We start from the raw sequence: 22862 nt of genomic DNA, 5'->3' as shown, positions 1-22862 counted from the left end.
CGGGATGAGCACTGGGTGTTATTCTATATGTTAGCAAATTGAACACCAATAAAAAATAAATTTATTTTTAAAATAAATAAATAAATAAATCCAAACCAACTTAACTCTTAAAAAAAAAAAAGTGATGGTTCCATAACATGTGAATGTACTTGAACTGTACAGTACAAAAGAGTTAAAATGGTAAATTTTAGGGGTGCCTGGATATCTCAGTAGGTTAAGTGTCCCACTCTTGATTTTGGCTCAGGTCACGATACCACGGTTGTGAGATGGAGCCCCAAGTCAGGCTCTGCATTGAGAGCAGAGCCTGCTTAAGATTCTCTCTTCCTGGGATCCCTGGGTGGCGCAGCGGTTTGGCGCCTGCCTTTGGCCCAGGGCGCGATCCTGGAGACTCGGGATCGAATCCCATGTCAGGCTCCCAGTGCATGGAGCCTGCTTCTCCCTCTGCCTGTGTCTCTGCCTCTCTCGCTCTCTCTCTCTCTCACTGTGTGCCTATCATAAATAAATAAAATAAAAATTAAAAAAAAAGATTCTCTCTTCCTCTCTCTCTGCCCCTCCCCCACCCCGCTTGCACACATGCACTTTCTCTCAAAAAAAAAAAAAAAAAAAACATTGTTAAAAATGGTGTATTTTACATCACATACATTTTGCCACAACAACAACAACAACAAATGAATGAAACCAAACAAACCAAACCCTGGTTGGTACTGCAGTATTCTACTCTTTCTTTAATGTACAGCAATATATAGAGTACTTCCAATGAAAGCATGTCTATACAACAGAAAAACACAGACATTATTCCCTTTGTAGAATACTCCCCTGGTGTGATAGAAACAGAATAACAAGGAGGAGGGGGAACCAAAACATAGATGCTACAAGTACCAAAGGCTAATACTTACCACCAAACCAGCAGTTTTCGAAGATGGAGTACTTGTTAAGAGGCCTCTGCTTTTCTTACCAGGAGTACTAGAATTTGTTCTCTATCAATGTTTTGTGAAATAGGGGATTCAATAGCAGAAATAAATAAACTAACTCAATACAGTAAAAACACAACATCAAATTAGTAGACTAGTTCATAATGTGCCATACTAATACAATTTTAATGTGCCAATTAAATTTTAAATCATTAAACAAGTAGCTAAAGAATTTTCTGGCTTGAGCTAGGTCAAGCAACTCCTAAGAGTTCTGCATAGCACAAGAACTATACAAGAATACTTTGGGTGAAATCACTCTTAATAGTAAGATAAGCTAATTAAAGTTTTGAACTAGGAAATGGTGCTTCAATTATCTTTCTTAACTATTAAGAAAAGTATTTTAATTTTAGCATTTGTTTAATTGCTAATATATTATTATACTTCTTATGGAAAGGGATTATAAGTTATTTGTGAAGCTGTTAAAACATATATAATAAGGGTAATTGGTTTAAAATACATACATTTAAATATATAGAGATACTTCCATTTATGCAATATCAAAGTTAGAGAAATTATAAAGATTCATTTCTATTTTTTTAATTTTTAAAAAATTTTTTATTTAAATTCATTTTGCCAACTCATTTTCTATTTCTTGAAGATGCAAAGAGACAGAGAGAGAGACAGATGGGCAAATCAAGAAAGAGTGAGAGAGCAAGAGAAAGACAGGATCAGAAACCTAAAAGTTAGAGGGAGGGAAGACAGAAGAGAGACAGAACTTGAGGCAGAGAGACAAAAATCAGAGAACAAGTCAAACAGGCAGAGCAGTGAAACAGAGTGACAGAGATACTCAAAAAGAGAAAAGACAGATAACTATTTCTAGCAATCAGCTGTCTCTTCAACTTTTAGATTCCAAGAAACAACCAGTCCCTCGGATAAATCTCTTTGAATAGGTATTTATTATATGCTGGCAACTTTGCAACAAAACTCAGAACTTCACATCATAGGAAAGTTTATGTTAGGTTTTTTTCTTTCTTTCTTCATTTCTTTCACATTTCCTTTCCTTTCCAGCTTAATGTCTCTTAAACTAGTTGTTTGTTCAAGATGTAATATGGGATTATTAGGAAAATTTGTATCAAAAAAATTTTATGGGTATATTTACCTAGTACACTGAATATGTCAGCTGTCTAATATATTAGTTATTTAATCTTTTAACTTCTTCATCTGAACAATGGGGATTATTCTACCCCTAGGGATTGTTGTGCAAAGATTACAAATAATATATGTAAAGAGAACCTATGGTGCCTATAGAGTAGGAGATACACAGTGATTGCTATTATTTACCATTGTGGCTGCCATGGAGGTGCTCTGGTCAGACCTCCTTGAACAAAAGAAGCTGCTGTTAGCTGACAGCTACTTGCCCCCTCCACCCCCCAGCCCCTGCCCCGCATTGCAGCTTTTATGGAATCTGCTTCAGCTTCCAGGTTGAGGCCATCATCTTCTCAGGCAACCCTCAGCCAACGTTTGAGCATAGGAATCAATGTAAGAATCCTGTAATGGATCATCTTTGCTCCAGATCTCACAGTGGGAGTGCTTTTGGCAAAGAGCTGAGACTATTCCTGCCCAATGCTGCTTTCTTCTTGTTCCTTTCTCTGGTATTAGTCCCTCCAGTATACTACTTGAACTCAATTCTGTCTGAATATCTTCTCCCCAGTGATCCCAAGAGACACAGTTGTTAACTGACAATCCATTAAAAATAATCTGCCTGTATATAGCTGTAAATATAAAGTTCTCTGCATTTTTTCCTTGATTTGTTAAGAAGTTATATATATCTAAATCTTCCCAATAAGTACATTTTCTTGATATAGGCTCATCAAAAATTAGTTAATAGAAGGTCAGTGCTTACCAATGCAGGTTCCAGGGGCTGAGAAAATGGAACTTTGGTAATTGATCTACCTGCGTTGGTTTCAATAACAGACATCTGGTGAGATGAAGGAATCTTGATTTTTAGATGATGAAAACTTAACTTTGTTTGAAAATTTGTATCTCTAGGTTCAGGACCTTTTTCAGGCTGAAACAAATTCATAATCATGAAATACACTCTACAATACTATAAAAACATTTGTAGCTCTTCTCAGATGTATTATTTTATTGTGATAAAAATGTTATAATTATAATTAAAATAGGGCATATATATAAATCATATACACATATAAATTTATATATATAATTCTATCATTATTCCCTCAACTTGAAAAAGTTTTCAACTTAAAGATAAATATTTTTGTAAAAAACGTAAGGCTTTCTATACATTAAAAAATAAAATATATTGAAAGACAAAACAACTTAAAATACACACAACTCAAAAAATTTCCCTACCATGTTTAAAGTAGTATCTCCCAGTGTTCCGTAAAAAAATTTGATAGAGATCTATCTGTCATTAGTTAAAACTAAATTTTAGAAAAAACATCAAATACATTTGCAAATACATTTGTAAATGTATTTATTATGTAATAATCTTCATTTAAGAGACCAAAAGTACTCTCTAAGACATCAGGAAGCTGCAAATACAAGAAAGTGTGCTGCTTTACCAATTAATCCCTGCACTGAAAATTGCAGACTGCTGAGCGACTACTTTTCCCATGTACCTTGTTCAGGGCTTCTGAGATGTATTTATAATAGTACTCCCAGTTTACATATATTCAATATAACCGAGAAGACGTGATTTGAGTTGAGTCCTGAAAGAATGACAGTATTTTGAGTTGCGGCTGAGGGTATAAAGAGAAGGTAGAGAGAAGGGAGGTAGAGGAAGGAAGGAAAAGAAGGAAAGAAGGATAGAAGGAAGGAAGGGAGGCAGCCAGCCACGGAACTATCAGGTTCATTCTAAGCAAAGAAAAGAGGAAAGGTATGCAGCAAAGAGCAAAGTACTTACGGGCATCTACTGGTCCATTTCTCTCATGTGTGCCTTGCACACAGCTATTTCTCTCACTCCTGTCATTATGTTCAGTAATTTCATTACGCAAGTTGATAAGCCATCTAGCCAACTGGACTAGTTGCTTGCCTTCTGCATTTTCAATAACCTTTTCCCTCATGGGATTTTAGTCACTCTGTAGTCAATATAGCTTTTTATCATCAACAGAAATTACAGAATCACTAATCTGGATAGTTTCTTATATCCTTCCAATCCCTGTTCAATTATATTCATGATCTAAACTCATCCCTCAATGAAATCTCCAACTGACTGAGCCTACCATTTATCTTCATACATTATCCTTCTCCTGTAATTCCTTCCTCATCTACCACCATCCATCATTGTCATTATCCCTTTCTCCTTCTATCACAGGTGTCTGACAAATCCCCAATGCCAGATGACTCCTCACATCAATATCCTCTATATGTCCACTGCAACTAAGTGCTGGGAAAATCATGCAGTCAGGCATATCAAAGTCACCATAAACTCAAAAGGAGCAACCACAGAGTGGCAATTCTTCTACACTTCTCTAGCTTCTCATGATTATTTCATTCTCATCCCATTTTCCTTAAACCTCTAGCCTCCTTCCCTCTACCATTCTCAACTGACAGTCTTACCTCACACTGCCCCACAACAATAGAAGCAATCAAACAGATGTGACCACTTAGGACTCAATTTTGGGTGCCTGGTACAAACTAAAAATGTGGGGCCTTTTGTTTAAAAAAAATTATTAAAACTGTCAAGGCAAAAAAAAAAAACTGTCAAGGCAACAGAAGAGCATTAAATGAAGTGTGAGATCCTTCTAAGCACAAAGTCATGTGCTACCACTACATTTACAAATACAGCACAATGGTAATATCACTCCTCTTTTACTTTTTTTTAAAGATTTTATTTATTTATTCACAAGAGACACAGAGAGGCAGAGACATAGGCAGACGGAGGAGAAGTAGGCTCCGTGCAGGGAGCTCGATGTGGGACTCAGACTCCAGGATCCTAAGACTCCAGGATCATGCCCTGAGCCAAAGGCAGATGCTCAATTGCTAAGCCATCCAGGCGTCCCAATCACTCCTCTTTTAAAGGCCAGTCTCCTTGTATTTTGGATCCCATCTTTCCTCATCTTTTCAAAGACTTCCCTCTTCCACATAATAGTATATGGAATTTGTTGAGATTTTCTTAAACTGCTTTATTGAGATATAATTCACATACCATAAAGCTCACCCATTTTTAAAAGTAAAATTCAACAGTTTTTAGTATATTCATTTTTAATTTTTATTTATTTATTTATTTAAATTCTGGTTAACATACAATGCAATATTGGTTTCTGGAGTAGAATTCCACGATTCATCAATTACCTATATCACCCAGTGCTCATCACAAGAAGTGCCCTCTTTAATACCCATCAGACATCTAGCCCATCCTTCACCCCCTTCACTCCATCAACCCTCTGTTTGTTCTCTATTGTTGAGTCACTAACAGCTTGTTTCCTTCTCTCCTTTTTTTCGTTTCCCCCTTCCCATATATTCATCTGCTTTCTTACTTAAATTCCACATATGAGTGAGATAATATAGTATTTCTTTCCCTGACTTATTTTGCTTAGCATGATACACTCTAGTTCCATCCACATGATTGCAAATGGCAAGATTTCATCCTTTATGATGGCTAATATTCCATTGTGTGTGTGTGTGTGTGTGTGTGTGCCAAATCTTCTTTATGCATTCATCAGTCGATGGATGTTTAGTCTCTTTCCATAATTTGACTTGTTGATGACACTGCTAAAAACATTGGAGTGCACGTACTCCCTTAAATCTGTATTTTTGTAACCTCTGGGTAAATACCTGGTAATGCACTTGCTGGATCATAGAGTAGTTCTACTTTTAACTTTTTTAGGAGCCTTCAAACTGTTCTCCAGTGTGGCTGCACCAGTTTGCATTCCCATGAACAGTGCACAAGGATTCCCCTTTCTTTGCATCCTTGCCAACACCTGTTGTTTCTTGTACTAATTTTAGCCATTCTGACAGGTGTCAGATGATATCTCATCATGGTTTTGATTTGTATTTCCCTGATGATGAGTGATGTTGAGTGTCTTTTCCTGTGTCTATAAGCCACCTGGATGTCTTCTTTGGAAAAGTGTCTATTCGTGTCTTTTGCCCATTTCTTAATTGATTATTTGTTTTCTGGGTGTTTAATAAGTTCTTTATAGGTTTTGGATACTAACCCTCTATAAGATATGTCATTTGCAAATATCTTTTCCCATTCTTTAAACCCCCTTTTAGTTTTATTGTTTCCTTTGCTGTGCAAAAGCTTTTTACCTTGATGAAGTCCCAATAGTTCATTTTTGCTTTTGTTTCCCTTGCCTCCAGTGAACTCTAGTAAGAAGTTGCTACTACAGCCAAGCTCAAAGAGATTTCTGCCTGTGTTCTCCTCTAGGATTTTGATGCTTTCCTATCTCACATTTAGGTCTTTCATCCATTTTGAATTTATTTTTCTGTATAGTGTAAAAAAGTGGTCCAGTATCATTCTTTTTCATGTCACTGTCTTGTCTTCCCAACACCATTTGTTGAAGAGACTGTCTTGTTTCCATTGGATATTCTTTCCTGCTTTGTTGAAGATTAATTGACCATATAGTTGTGGATCCATTTCTGAGTTCTCTATTCTCTTCTATTCATCTATATGTCTGTTTTTGTGCCAGTACCATACTGTCTTTATGACTACAGCTTTCTAATACAGCTTAAAAATATAGAATCATGATGCCTCCAGTTTTTTCTTTTTTTTTTTAAGATTTTATTTATTTATTCATGAGAGACACAGACTGAGAGAGAGAGAGAGGCAGAGACATAGGCAGAGGGAGAAGCAGGCTCCTCACAGGGAGCCCGATGCAGGACCTGATCCCGGATCCTGGGATCACAACCTGAGTCAAAGGCAGGTGCCCAACCGCTGAGCCACACAGGGATCCCTGTTTTTCTTTTTCAGAATTGCTTTGGCTATTCCAGGACTTTTGCAGTTCCATACATATTTTAGGATTGTTTGTTCTAGCTCTGTGAAAAATGCTGGTGGTATATTGATAGGGATTGGATTAAATGTGTAGATTGCTTTGGGTAATATACACATTTTAACAATGTGTGTTTTCCCAATCCATGAACATGAAGAGTGGTCGCTTTCCTACTCGTAGACTTGCAGGTTTTGTTCTTGAAGGACTGATTTCTTGGGTGCTCAGAAACATTTGATAACTACCTAGCTTAGCATGATACACTCTAGTTCCATCCACGTGATTGCAAAAAAAAAGACAAGGTTAGAGTCCTCCTAATCCTATGCCTGATTTCTTGGGTGCTCAGAAACATTTGATAACTACCTAGCTTAGCATGATACACTCTAGTTCCATCCACGTGATTGCAAAAAAAAAGACAAGGTTAGAGTCCTCCTAATCCTATGCCATCTTAACTCCTCCTCCACCACAGCCTAATTTTAGAATATTTTGTTCCCTCTAAAAGAAACTTCATAACCTGTAGAAGTAAATCTCAATTTCACCCAGCAGACTTACATAACCACTAATCTGTGTTTTTCTTTATTTGCCTACCCTGGAATTATATAATACGTGGTCTTTTCTGACTAGTTTTGTTTTCAAGGTTCATGGAAGTTGTAGGATGCAATAGTTGTTATTATTATAATTTGTTACTGTCTATCCTGTCAATTATAGTCATAATGGATATGAAGTAATATCTCATTACGGTTTTGATTTGCATTTCCCTAATGACAAATAATACTAAGCATCTTTTCATGTGCTTATTGGCCATTTGTATATCTTATCTGGAGAAATATAGGGAAGTTCTTACACACCAGCATCCTGAGGATGATAAAACTAGTCAGGAAGAAATACTTGCTAGAAGCACAGCTTTTGAGAAGAAACAGGTCATACAAGCACATAAGAAATGACATTAACTGCAAGATGTGACATATTTAAATTACAGGATCCTTGATTTGTATAGACGTCTGTGTGTGTGTGTGTGTGTGTTGTACATGTGTACATGAATTCATGGAGTATGAAATTGAGGAAGTTTGCACATAAGCAGAAAAGGGAAGTGTAACTAACGGCTAACTAGGAGTCACTTAGAGAAAGTGAAGAAGCATGGAAAAAATAAACAGAATGTATGGGGAAGATGTTTTATTGTTTTAGGCAAAAGAAGTGAAATTAAGGTCAATTTCAACTAGATCTCTAGGTTGCAGGAGCTCCAGTTGCCTAGTGGGTTACATTCAGCTATCCCCTCTTCCTCACTTCCATTATTCCATTAGCCCTAAAAAATGATTTAGTATATTCTGTCTTTAAAACACACAAAAAATATTTCCTCTGACCCTGCCTCTCCTTCTAGTTATTGTGCTTTTTCTTAATTTCGTTTCAGAGTCAAGCTCTATGTATAGTCATTACTTCCTCACTTTCTTTCCCCCCACCTTTATTGAGGGAAAATTGACAAATATAATTGTATATATTTTAAGTGTAAAAGTAATGATGTGATATACATAAAAATGCCAAATGATAATCAAAACCAAGATAATTAACATATCTACCATCTGACATATTAGCGAAACTAATATGTATATCGTGAGAAAGCTTAAGACCTACTCTCAGTAACTTTCAAGTATATAATACTGTATTGTTATCCTCACGATGCTGTACATTTTAGATCTTCAGAACTTATTTTCCTTATAACAGAAAATTTGTACTTTTTTTTTGGAAAATTTGTACTTTTTGACCTACATCTCTCCACTTCCCAAGACCCCAAGACCCTGGCAACTACCATTCTATTTTCTATTCCCTGTTTCTATGAAATTGGCTTTGTTTTGTCTTTTGTTTTTTAGGATTACACATATAGGTGATGCCATGCAATATTTGCCTTTCTCTGGTTTATTTCATTTAACATAATGTCCTCCAGGTTCATATTTGTGGTTGTAAATGGAAGATTCTCTTCTTTGTGACTTAATATTCCATTATCTTTATCTATATCTATACCATACTTTCTTTATTCATTCATCCATTGAAGGACATTTAGGCTGTTTCCATATTTTGGTTATTGTGAATAATGCTGTAGTAAACATGGGAAAGCAGATATCTATCTGCTTGAGATACTGATTTCATTTCCTTTTTCCTTTGGAAGTAAGACTTCAGGATCACATGGTAGTTCTTTTTTTTTTTTTTTTTTTGAGGAGACACCATATGGTTCTCCATAATATTTGTACCAATTTACAGTCCACTAACAGTATTTAAGGATTCCCTTTTCTGCACATCTTTGCCAACATCTGTTATCTCTTGTCTTTCTGATAGTAGTTATCTTAACAGGTGTCATTGGTGGTTTGCATTTGCATTTGTCTGATTACTAATGATATTCTGCACCTTTTCATGTACTTTTTGACAGTGTGTAAATCTTCTTCAGGAGACTGTCTATTCAGGTATTTTGCCTGTTTTTTAATGGTATTATTTGCTTCTTTTGACACTGAGTTGTACAGGCAGGTTCTTTAACTATTTTGAATATTAACCCCTTATAAGATAAGTGATTTACAAATATTTTCTTCCACTTTGTAGTTTGCTTTTTCAACTTAATAATTAATTCCTTTGCTATGCAGAAGCTCTTTAGTTTAATGTAGTCTCACTTGTTTATTTTAGTTCTTCTTGCATGTTCTTTTGGTATCTTATCAAAGAAATCATTGCCAAGACCAATGTCAAGAAGGCTTCTCCCTATGTTTTCTTCTAGGAGTTTTATGGCTTCAGATCTTACATTTAAGTCCTTAATCCATTTTGACTTAATTTTTTGAGTGGGATAAAAATGGGGTCCTGTATCATTTTTTTTTTTTTTTGCATTTAGATATCCAACTTTTCCATTAGCATTTATTGAAGAAATTATCCCTTCCCCAGTTTGTGTTCTTGGCACCTTTGTCAAAAATCAGTTGGCTGTATACACATGGATTTATTTCTGTTCTCTCTATTCTGTTCTACTGGTCTAAGTGCCTCTTTTTATGCCAGTACCATATGTTTCCATTTCTGTAGCTCTGAAACATATTTTGAAACCAAGAAATGTGATACTTTTCAGCTTTGTTCTTTCTCAAGATTGGTTTGGCTATTTAGAGTCTTATGTGGTTCCATACAAATTTTAGGATACTTTTTCTATTTCTGAGAAAAATGTGATTGGAACTTTGAAAGGGATTACACTGGCTCTGTATATTGCTTTGTGTAGGATGGACATTTTCATAATATTAATTCATCCAATCTAAAAACATGGGATATCTTTCCATTTATTTGTGTCTTCCTCAATTCTTTCATCAATGTCTTAGAGTTTACAGTATACAGGTCTTTTATCTTCTTGGTTAAATTTATCTCTAAGTATTTTACTGTTTTTGATGAGATTCTGGATGGGAGTTTTAAAGGAAAAACCACAGTCTTCCCTCTGGTGAATTTTTCTCTTGTGAGTGTCCTTTACTACTTATACTTCAGTACTTCTGGTTACTAAATGTGTTTGGAAGTTTCCCCACAACCAGAAAATTTCGGCAACACCAGCTAGGTGTCCTACAATTCAACTCAACTCTAACACTGTCTACCTGGAGATGGGGTCAGATCCCATAGGTTAAGGGTTCAGTCCCACAAGGCTTCAAGTCCCACCCTGCTTCAGATGCCAATCACAAGTAGTAGGTCCCCAGGTTATCCTCAACTTCTGTACAATTTGCTAAAAATTGGAAGCCTCCATCACCCCATCCTCAGGTTCAAATAATTTGCTAGAGAAGCTCATATAGCCCAGGGAAACACTTACTTACATTTACTAATTTATTAAAGGATATGATAAAGGATACATAGAATGAGGTTTGCGAGGGTCTTGAGTTAGGAACATCTGCCACTATGGAGTTCTGATCTGTCACCTTCCTGATATGGTTGTGTTCCTCAATCTAGAAGCTCTCTAAATCCCCTATTATTGGAATTTGTATGGAGGTTTCCTCATGTAGGCATAATCAGTAACTAACTTTATCCCAGCCCCTTTCCCCTCTTTAGAGAAGGGGGTGGCTGGGTTGAAATTTTCAAGCATCTAATTATGGCTTGATCTTTCTGATGACCAACCTCTACCCAGGAGCCAACTAGGAGTCCACTCAGAGTTGTTGCATGACCAAAAGATCCTCTAGTATTTTTTTAAAGATTTATTTATTTATTAAAGAGAGAGAGAGAGCAGGCAGGACAGAGAGTCCCAAGCAGACTTCACACTGAGCATGGAGCCTGATGTGGGGCTTGATCTCACAACCACAAGATCAAGACCTGAGCCAAAACCAAGAGTGGGCACCAAACGGACTGTGCTACCCAGGCACCCCAAAAAGATCCTCTAGTATTCTTATCAATTAGGAATTGGAAGGATTTTAGGAGCCCTGTGTAAGGGATGAGGCAAAAAACACTAAATAATAAAACAAGAGATGCTCCTGGTGTTCTTATCACTTAGGAAATTACAAGTGTTTAAGAGCCCGATGCCAGGAAATGGGGACAGAAACCAATGTATATTTTTTTTCTTATCTCACAGAATTGCTTCATAATTTGTTTCAAATAGTTTCATGCTAGTGTATAGAAACACAACAGATTTTTGTATGTTGATTTTGTATTCTATAACTTTACTAAATTTATTTATTCTGGCAGTTTTTCAGTGAAGCCTTTAGGGTTTTCATTAAACAAGATCATGCCATCTACAAACAGATAATTTTGTTTCTTCCTTTCTTATATGGATGATTTTTATTTCTCTCAGAGCAATCACCTAATTGCTCTGGTTAAACTTGCAGTAAGTACCATGTTGAACAGAAGTGGCAAAAGTGAACATCTTTTCTTATTCCTAACCTTAGGCAAATGGTTTTCAGCTTTTCACTGTAGAGTATGATGTAAGCTGTACACTTGTCATATATAGGCTTTATTATGTTGATGTAATTCCTTCTACACCCAATTTGTTGAACAGTTCTATCATGAAAGGATGAACTTTGTCCAATGTTCTTCTGCACCTATTGAAATGATCATATGATTTTTATCCTTCATTCTGTTAATGTGGGTTATTATATTAATTGATTTTATGTTGAACTATTCTTGAATCTCAGGGATAAATCCTATTTGATCATGGCATATAATCTTTTCATCATGCTCTTGAATTTGGTTTGCTAGTATTTTGTTGAGGATATTTACATCTATTGTTTATTAGGGATATTGGTCTGTGATTTTCTTTTCTTTCAGTGTTTTTTTAAAAATTTTATTTATTTATTCATGAGAGACTCAAAGAGAGAGAGAGAGAGAGAGAGGAAGCAGGCTCCATGCAGGGAGCCCGATGCAGGACTCAATCCCAGGACTCAAGGATCATGCCCTGAGCCAAAGGCAGACGCTCAACCACAGAGCCACCCAGGTGTCCCTCTTTCAGTGTTGTTGCCTGGATTTGGCGTCACAGTAATTCTGGCCTTGTAAAATGAGTTTGGAAGGGTTCCTTCCTCTTCAATTTCTTAGAAAAGTTAAAGAAGGATTGGAATTAATTCTTCTTTAAACATTTGGTAGACTTCACCAGCGAAGTCATCTGGTCCCTTTTATTTGCTGGGTGGTTTATTATTACTGATTCAATTTCCTTGCTTTTTATTGTCTGTTTAAATTTTCTATTACTTCATGATTTAGTCTTGGTAAGTTTCTGTTCCTAGGAATTTATCCATATCCTCTAAGTTATCTAATTTGTTGGTATATAATTATTTATAGTAGCCTGATATGTTTCTTTGTATTTCTATGGTATGAACCATAATGTCTCCTCTTTCATTTATAATTTTGTTAATGAGCCATTTCTTTCTTTTTTAGACTAGATAAAAGTTTTTCAATTGTTTATCTTTTAATAAAACCAACTCTTACTGAGGTGGGCACTTGACGGGATGAGCACTGGGTGTTATTCTATATGTTGGCAAATTGAACACCAATAAAAAATAAATTTATGAATAAAAAAAAACCCAACTCTTAGTTTTGTTAATGATTCTTTTTGTCTTTTTAATCTCTATTTCATTTATTTCTTATTTTTGTTTTCTTCTGCTTTGGACTTTGTTCTTTTTCTAATTCCTTCCCATAGAAGGTTAGGTTGCATGTTTGAGATCCTAATTTTTTCTTAATATGGATATTTGTCACAACAAAGTTCCCTCTTAGGTTACTTTTGCAGCATCCCATAAGTTTTGGTATGTTGTATTTCCATTGTCATTTGTCTCAAGATTTTTTTTTGATAGCTCTTGATTTCTTCTTTGACTCATTAGTTGTTCACAAATGTACTGTTTAATTTTCACATATTTGTGAATTTTTCTCCTTTCCTTGTTATAAATTTCTATTATCACACCATATGTCAGAAAAGATACATGATATAATTTCAATCCTCTTAACTTTGTTAAAACTTGTTTGGTGATGCAACATGTGATCTATCCTGGAGCATGTTCCATGTACACTGACAAGAATGTAGATTCCACTGTTGTTGAATGAAATGTTTGTTATATGTGTGTTAGGTCCACTTGGTCTAAATTGTTCAAATCCATTATCTCCTCGATGATTTTCTGTATGGATATTTTATTTATTGTTGAATACTAGGGTATTAAAGTATTCTACTACTATTGCACTGCTGTCTATTTCTGCCTTCAGACTTTTTAATATGTTTAGGTGCTTTGGTATTGGATGTTTATATATTTACAACTGTTATACCCTCTTGATGAATTGGCCCCTTTATCATTATGTAATAACATTGTCTCTTATTATAGCTTTTAACTTAAAACCTATTTTGTCTGATATATTAAGTATAACTACTCCTGATCTATCTCTTCTATTTTCCACTACCATGGAATAATTTTTTCCATACCTTCACTTTTAGCTTAATTATTTTTAAACCTTAAGCAAATCTATAAGACACCAGGGTGGCTTAGTTGGTTAAGTGTATGATTCTTGATCTCAACATCATGAGTTCAAGGCTCCTGCTCACAAAATAAAACAAAACTTAAATGAATCTCTTGTAGGCAGCATATAGGCATATAGTTGGGCTATTTTCTTATTCTCCCACTTTTTGTCTTTTAAATGGCAAATTTAAATCATTTAACTTAAAGTAGTTCTTGATAGATAATAACTTATTGATAGTAAGGACTATCATCATTTTTTAATTGCTTTCTGGTTGTTCTGTACATGTTTATTCTTATCTTCCTTTCTTGCTGTCTTTGTGAATTGATTTTTTTTTTTGTAGTGGTGTGCTTTGACTTTTTTCTCTTTACCATGTGTACGTCTCTTTAAGACTTGTGCTTTGGATTGCCATAGGGCTTTCAAAATAGTTAGGATGGTCTATTTTAAGCTGATAATTTCATTTGCATAAAAATGTCCTACACATTTACTCCCCATCTCCACATATGTTTTATGCTGTTGGTATCCAAATTTAGTTCTTTTTATATTTTATATTTCCTTCTTTTCTGTTAACTTTTCAATCTATTCCAATCTGGCTTGCCTCTCAGCAGTCCACTAAAATTCTTACTAAAGTCAGTTTCCTTCTTGACTCTGAATGCAACTGACTTTTTAAAATTTAACGACTTTTTTAATAGAAGTTTGAGTTTCACAGCAAAACTGAGCAAAATGTAGAGTTCCCATATAGCCCTTGACCCTACATGTACAACCTCCCTTATTTAACATAATGTACCACAGTGCTACATTTATTAAGATAGTTAAACCTATACTGACATGTTATTTTCCTTCTCCCTGAAAAACTTCCTTTAATATTTTTTAAAGGCAAGCCTACTGGCAACAAATTATAATTTTTGTTCACATTAGAAAGTCATTAATTCTACTTCACAATTTCATGGGTATAGAATTCTACGTTGGTGGGTTCTTCTCTCAGGACTTTATTTATTTTATTTTTTTTTTATTTATGATAGTCACAGAGAGAGAGAGAGAGAGAGAGGCAGAGACACAGGCAGAGGGAGAAGCAGGCTCCATGCACTGGGAGCCCGACGTGGGATTCGATCCCCGGTCTCCAGGATCGCGCCCTGGGCCAAAGGCAGGCGCCAAACCGCTGCGCCACCCAGGGATCCCTTCTCTCAGGACTTTAAATATTTCTCTTCACTCTTCTTGCATGATGGTTTCTATGGAGAGATCTGTAATTTTTCCCTCTGCTCTATTTCTATAAACAAGGCGTTTTTTTCCCTCTGGCTTCTTTCAAGATTTTTTTCTTTATGTTTGAATATGATAAATCTAGGTATAGTTTTGAAAGCATTTATCCTGCTCGGTGTTCTCTGAATTTCCTGAATCCATTGTTTGGTATCTGACATTAATTTTAGGAAATTCTCAGTCATTATTGCTTCAAACATTGTTTCTGTTCCTTCTCTATTTCTTCTCTTTCTGGAATTTCAATTATGTGTATGTCATACTTTTTGTAGTTGTTCCATATTTTTTTAATATTCTGTTCTTTTTTTTTCAGTCTTTTTTCTCTTTGCTTTTCAGATTTAGAAGCTTCTAGTGTCATATCCTCAAACTCAGGTATTCTTTCTTCAGCTATGTCCAGTCTACTAATAAATCCATCAAAGGCATTCTTCATTCTTGCTATAGTATTTTTTATCTCTAGCATTTCTTTTTTTTATCTTTCTAAGAATTTTCAATTCTCTGTCTATATTATCTACTTGTTCTTGCATGTTGTCTACTTTTTCCTATAATGCATTTAGCATATTAATAATAGTTATTTAAGGGCACCTGGGTGGCTCAGTTGGTTGAACATCTGCCTTTGGCTCAGGTCATCATCCCAGGGTCCTGGGATAGATCCCTGCATTGGGCTTCCTGGTCAGCAGGGAGTCTGCTTCTCTCTCTCTCCCTATGCCCCTCCCCCTGCTCATGTTCTCTCTCTCTCAAATAAATAATTAAGATCTTTATAAAAAATAATAGTTATTTAAAATTCTGGTTTGATCATTCTAATACTACCACCACATTTGACTCTGGTTCCAATATCTATTCAGTCTCCTCAAACTGTGTTTCTTGCCTTTTAATAAGCCTTGTAATTTTTTACTAAAAGGTAGACAAGATGTACTGGGTAATGGGAACTGTGCTGAACCGGCCATTAGTAATATATTGGCAAGGTGTAAGTCATAGTGCTATGATTAGGTCTTTTTTGTTGAGCCTGTGCCATTGGAAGGTAAAATTCAGCAGTATTTCCTAGTCCACACACCTCCTTAGGTGGGACAGGACAACTAGACAGAGCTGTATATGGGTATTTCCATTCCCCCATGTGGAAGGCTAGAGGGAGCTGGAATCAGAGTATTTTCCTTTCCTCATTTGAAAAAACAGAGGTGGCTGAAGTTGAATATTTCCCTTCCCCAAGGTAGGTTAGACTCTACTAAAACCCCAACAAGTTAGACTCTAGTGAAACATTTTCTTCTGAGGGAAGACTTTGTTAAGAACAGAATATTCTAGTATATTTCAGAACAGTTCTTTTCCCCTTCCCACTACCAAAAGCATAAGGGGATTTTTCTCAGACATGACTGTGAGATCTGGTAAAGGTCCTTCCTAAAGATAAAAAACTCACAAAAGTGTCAAGGCCCCCTGATGACTGTGTCTGTCTTGTTTTCAACCCTGAGTGGTGTCCTCACTGAGCCTCCAGCAACTCATCAAATACACCAGCACTGGCTTTCCCATCCCAGCGCTGGTTCTCTGGGAGGTTTTTGTTCAAGTGTTTTGGCTCTAATAAGTAATGATTCTCTGCATCCACCTGTCTGTTTTTCCAAGTATTAGTTCAGCACTTTGACCTAAGACCTTTTTTAATCTGACATATCTAGAAAGTCTTGTTGGTTTTTAACTGTGCTCAGGTTTGTTTTTTTTTAAAGATGTATTCATTTATTTTAGAGAGAGAGTATGCAAACAGAGGGTGGGAGCAGAGGGAGAGAGAATATCAAGCATGGATCCTAGAGCCCAAATCAGGGCTGATCGACGATCCCAAGATCACTACCCAAGCTGAAACCAAAAGTCAGACACTCAACCAAGTGTACTACCCAGATGCCCCTATGTTCAGATTTTTACTTGTTAGGCCAGAGTGGTGACTTCTAAGTTCCTTACATGCTAGACCAGAAACTGGATGCCCTCCAAGTTTGCAAAGTTCTTTATAACACCGGGATTCCAAGCAACATTCAGGATTGTTAACCACTCCCCCTTTTAGAAGTAAATGTTCTTGTCTCTTGGCTTCTATGATACTGCATTCTGTTTATTTTCCTCCTTTTCTCTGTCCACTCTTTTCTACCTGAATATAGAGTATTCCAAGGAATGATCCTGGACCCTTTTCTCATCCTCACTCTGTAGATACTCATTCTTTCTCTGGTGCTTTCATGTATTTCTATAAACTTAAAAGTATCTGTTAACACTGTATACTCCTCTTCTGCTTTCCTAATTTGCAGATTTTTATTTTAGATTTTATTTATTTATTCACGAGAGACAGTGAGAGAGTGGCAGAGACATAGGCAGAGGGAGAAGCAGGCTCTCTGCAGAAGCCCAATACGGGACTCTATCCCAGACCTAGGGATCACGCCCTAAGTCAAAAGCAGACGCTCAACCACTGAGCCACCCAGGTGTCCTTGATTTGCAGATTTATAGCCAATAGTTCTTCCAACATTTTCATTTTTGTATACCCTCAAACCTCCTGCCTCTCCTATCACTCTAAATAGTACTTTTACCCACCAAAGCTGCTTAAGACAGAAACTCAAAAGTCTTTTTTGACATCTCATTCCTACATCTTCTATCTCTAATTGATGGACTCTACAGGCAAAATTACTTTGAATTCATGCATATTTACCATCTCTCCTACAAAAAATCTTCGTCAAAGCCACCACAATCTTGCACCTAAAATATCTGAAACTTCCTACTGGATTCTAGACCTTTTCAATTTTTTTTTTACCCAATGTATATAATGACAGTAAAGTGTAGTGGAAAGAATACAGGCATTTGATCCAGAAACACTGGCCACAAACTCCTCAAATATACTAATTAATATCTAAATCTCATTTTTTTTCAGCTCTAAAGTAGGTGAAAACAAAGCAAAACAAACCAAAAATTCAGCTGGTAGGAATGCTATAAGGAAAAGATATGATTTATAAAAAGTGCTTAGAATAATGGTTAGCATTGACTAGTCACTCAGAGTAGCTCCTAGTATACAAAATAAAGCTCAGTTTTTTCCCCAAAGACCTCTAGATTCTAGGTCTAAAGTATTAAATCACAAATTCTCCTCAGTATAAAACACTGCTCTGGTTACATAGCAAGTGTCTTATTTTTACCTTAAATTAATGTTTAATAGACATCCAATTATCCAAAAGGAATTTGGAAAAACTGTAAACTTTAATTCTCTTTCATTAAACTTATATAGAGTATATATTCATGCAACAGTAATATAATATAATTACTAAATCTAAAAACTGTTTGAAATTATTGACTCAAATAGCTGGAAAATAATTCCTATAAAATTGTTGGTTAAAATATGTCCTGTATTAATTAAATTTATGATTTATGTAGTTATTCCATTTCAACACTTGCTTTTTTCTTTGTTTTTTCAGGGGCTGAAGGATAAGTTTTCTCAGCAAGTAAAACTTCACAAGCTGCATTATCTGTAAAGAAAAAAGATGTTTCAATATTTTAATTATCTAACCTCCACTAACTACAAGTACAGAAAACAGAACTCAAATTTGGGGAAAAAAAACTCACCCTGATTTTAATGACTGTGTCTTTGAAATAGTTTTAGAAGAAAAACTTATATATGTCTTGAATAACCTGTTGGTATAGACAGAGCTTTACAAGAGCTCCAGGTTTCACAGGAGTAAATAAGCTCTATGTCAAATATTTAGTTTTTAATTAGCACAGATAGTTGCATGTGATTAAAATTCTTCATTAATTATCCTTCCATTTCCACTCTCCTATATTTTCAGGCTCTCTCTTTATACTGCAAAATTTCGATCAGTATATAGAATATAGTCAGAACTCCTTTATCTTATCAAAAACTTTATCTGCATCCCATACTCCTTCCTGCTACATCCTCTCTCCCTCTTCTCCACAGGCATGTTTCTTCAAAGAGCTGTCCACATATACTAACATAACTTCCTCTCCTCCTGTTTATTCCCAGACCCATAGCAATCTAGTTTCAGGTCCCACCATTATGAACAAAACCTTTGTCCTAACTTACTGGACACCAGTACAACAAACATGAACATTTTCCCCTCTGGTCCCTTCTATGGCTCCTCTTCATTCCTGACTTTTTTTTTTTCACTCTCCAGGCTCTATCCAAGCAACTAATATCTAGTCTGCTATGTGCCAATGTTACTAAATACCGCAAATTTGGCTTTTCTTTATTTTTAACACTGGTACCTTGCTTTAAGTCAACATGAGAATTCCCTTTGAATTATTTCAATAGCTTTTCAATTCAGCTATTAATGTTGAAACCAAATTCTCTTAATCATTCTCCCAACTTGCTCTGTACTCCAGTGCTCCTATTGCAAGAAATACCAACATTCTTCCACTTGCTTAAACCAATTATTTTAGACTCATCTTTGACTTCTATGTTTCTCTTTTATCCAATATCCAGCATCATCAGAAAATCCCGGCACATCTGCTTTAAGTTGTATTCCAAATCAGACAACTGCTACCACTTTAGTCTCATATACTATTTTCTGACCACCACAATAGTTTAACAGGGTCTCTGCTTTCACTTGCCCTCTTCGTCTATTCTCCATATGGTAGCCACAGTGATAATTCTAAAATATGTATCTAATTAAGTCATCCCTTTGCTCTGAGATGTGTTTCTTGTCACACTTAGAATAAAATCCCTACTTCTTATGATAGCATAGGAGACTACATTATACCACTTGATTACCCCCCTAAACACAAATGTACTCTTTTTTTTTTTTTTTTTTTTTACTAATTTTGTTCCAGTCATAGTCATACTAATCTCTTTTCTATTCTTCAAACACGCAGAGCTCTTTCCCATCTCCTGGCCTTTTCTCTTGTTGTTCCCTTTGCCCAGCATGGTCTGTCACAGATTTTCACATGACCCACTCTCTCACTTCATTCAAGCTCTATACAAATGTAATCTCAGAAAGGCCTATCCTATTACCTTGTCTAAAATAGCATCCATAGTCACACTCTGTTTTTACCCACTTTATCTTTCTTCAATACTCATATTTCTGATGTTGTTGTATATGTATTTGTTTAACTGTTTAGTGTCTTTCTTTCTCTACTATAACATAACTCTGTTAGGGCAAGGACTCTGTCATTTTCCCCAGCAACTAAAATACTTTATGTCACACTATAGGTGATTAATAAATACTTGTTGAATGAATGGAATTAATGAATGGTGTGATGAGGTGTCTCTGAAACAACCAAGAGGAGATGTTGAGACAGCAGCTGCATATAAGGGTTGTAGTCTCAGAGAAGAGTCTGCATTGAGAGAAAACTTGGAAACTTTGCTTTTTGTAGGACACTATACATATCAGGGAGTAAATTTTTTTTTAAAGATTTTATCTATTTATTCATGAAAGACACAGAGAGAGAGAGAGAGGCAGAGACACAGGCAGAGAGAGAAGCAGGCTCTATGCAGGGGGACTGATGTGGGACTCGATCCCGGGACTCCAGGATCACGTCCTGGGCCGAAGGCAGGCGCTAAACCGCTGAGCCACCCAGAGATTCCTGGGAGTAAATTTTAAAAAGATTTATTTATTTATTTTAATTTTTATTTATTTATGATAGTCACAGAGAGAGAGAGAGAGGCAGAGACACAGGCAGAGGGAGAAGCAGGCTCCATGCACCGGGAGCCCGACGTGGGATTTGATCCCGGGTCTCCAGGATCGCGCCCTGGGCCAAATGCAGGCGCCAAACCGCTGCGCCACCCAGGGATCCCATTTAAAAAGATTTAAATCTAGGAACCAGCCTTGAAGAACTCCCCTATGTAATTGCTAATAGTGGTAGATAAGATTGAAAAGGAGCAGGAGGTACCTGAAAAGTAATTTCTTATTTATTTGTTTGTATGATTAGACTATTTTTTAACATTTAGTAAAGAACGTGACACACAACTGGAATAAAGAGGGATTTGTTGAATTAAGGAGGTAAAAAATACCTCCTGAGCAAGATGTGATTTAATTTTAAATTTCAAGTCAATCAACCGCATAAAAGGGATCCCTGGGTGCATGGAGCCTGCTTCCCTCTCTGCCTATGTCTCTGCCTCTCTATCTTTCTCTCTCTCTGTGTGACTATCATAAATAAATAAAAATTAAAAAAAAAATCAACCGCATAAAAGTAATACAAAAGCATACATAATTCCAGAATCACTATTCTCCCTTACTATCAGGCCTTATAAATAATATTTTCTACAGCCAAAGCAACTTTTTATTGGGCAAGACCTAAGTAAAATCATGATTGTTTTTAGTACCCTTACCACTTTTCTTTTTATAACCTCTCCTTTTGTTCACAAATGCCCTTTACTCTTGCTATAAAACAAATCTCCCTTCTAATGTTCACCCTCCAGAGTAGTAGATGCTAGCCACTCCTTAAAAAGATGTGTGCTTTTACAAGTTTAGTTTTTATCACTTATTTAATTTACCTCAAAATAGCAATTATTTTAATCATTTTTACTTAGGATTCCTAACATGGGATCCCTGGGTGGCGCAGCGGTTTGGCACCTGCCTTTGGCCCAGGGCGCGATCCTGGAGACCTGGGATCGAATCCCACGTCGGGCTCCCAGTGCATGGAGCCTGCTTCTCCCTCTGCCTGTGTCTCTGCCTCTCTATCTCTCTCTCTCTGTGTGACTATCATAAATACATAAAAATTTTAAAAAATATATTAAAAAAAAAAGAATTCCTAACATAAGACCTGGTATGTAGGGAAATACTCATTAAGATAATTTCTTAAAGTGAAGATTATGCAAAAAAAAACTTTCTAAAGTTTATATTAAAATACCTATTAAAAAAAATAAAATACCTATTAAGAGTAAAACCAGTCATTCTTCCAGTTTACCCATAAACAGATGCTATAAAACTTGATTTGGGAAATAAAAATAGCAATCTGAGATATAACATGGATTAATAAGGTTGGAAATGTTTGGCTAAGTTATCCTAATAATTAACTAAATTATTGAGTGTCTATAATGCAAGGCATTGTGTTGACCCTTTTATTTTTAATCATTACACATAATTCCAATATATTTATTTATTTATTTATTTTATATTTATTTATTAATTATACTTTTCCCACAACAGAAACTTGGGAGGCAAGGAATTTATATTACTTCTCACCAGTATATATAACAATGCCTAATACAGAGTGTATACTCAGTAAATGTTTATGAAATGAATTAATGATGGGTATTGTAGGGATAGCTAAGACCCGCATTCTAACTTCAGATATCTTCAATTCTTAAAATACAACCAAGCTAAAAAGCGCTCAATTTCCCAGGCTACCAATTTTCTCAAAATATACTGCACTGTCACAAAAATAAAGAAATACAGAATTATGAAAATGATTAGTTTCACTATTTATTACCTGATTCTGAATGTGAAGTATTCTTTGGTTTTGGAGAAATATTTTGGCCTGCTAATGTCATCGCTCTATAACAAGAACAAATTAATGGTTATTCTCTTAATCTTCCAGTAACTTTTGGAATCCTCAAATAATACTTATAAAAGCATTTATAAGCTATCATATATCCTGCAGGAAAAATGTAACTCATTAAAAAAGTTTCCATACGTATATGAAAAAATAGTTTAATAATAAAAGGCAATATATTCATACATTTTTCAGTGTGAAACAATACATATAGAGGACAAGGTATATGTTTACAATCAATAAAGTCCAGTTCTGCTACTCACACTTGAGTGGCCTTAGAAGAGTCACTCAACCTGACCTGATTCTTGGTTGCCTCATTCATGTAAAAAGAATGGCAATCTTGTTTCCTAGGGTTGTGGTCATGATTTCAAGTAACATGAGAGAT

General features: G+C 35.7%; 1 protein-coding gene across 1 annotated transcript in view; it reads right to left on the bottom strand.

Moving 5' to 3' along the window:
• Nucleotides 1-22862, bottom strand: part of MEIKIN (meiotic kinetochore factor) — a 69774-nt gene that overhangs the window by 14553 nt on the left and 32359 nt on the right. Inside the window, exons 8-10 of the mRNA XM_041762486.1 lie at nt 22415-22479; nt 18425-18495; nt 897-977 (exon numbers count right to left, since the gene is read on the bottom strand). Coding sequence (XP_041618420.1) covers nt 897-977; nt 18425-18495; nt 22415-22479 — 217 coding nt within the window. The remainder of the gene's footprint in view (nt 1-896; nt 978-18424; nt 18496-22414; nt 22480-22862) is intronic.

Source organism: Vulpes lagopus, chromosome 7 (genome assembly GCF_018345385.1).
Source record: "Vulpes lagopus strain Blue_001 chromosome 7, ASM1834538v1, whole genome shotgun sequence".
Lineage (NCBI taxonomy): Eukaryota > Metazoa > Chordata > Mammalia > Carnivora > Canidae > Vulpes > Vulpes lagopus.
This window is presented reverse-complemented; position numbering and strand designations above follow the sequence as displayed.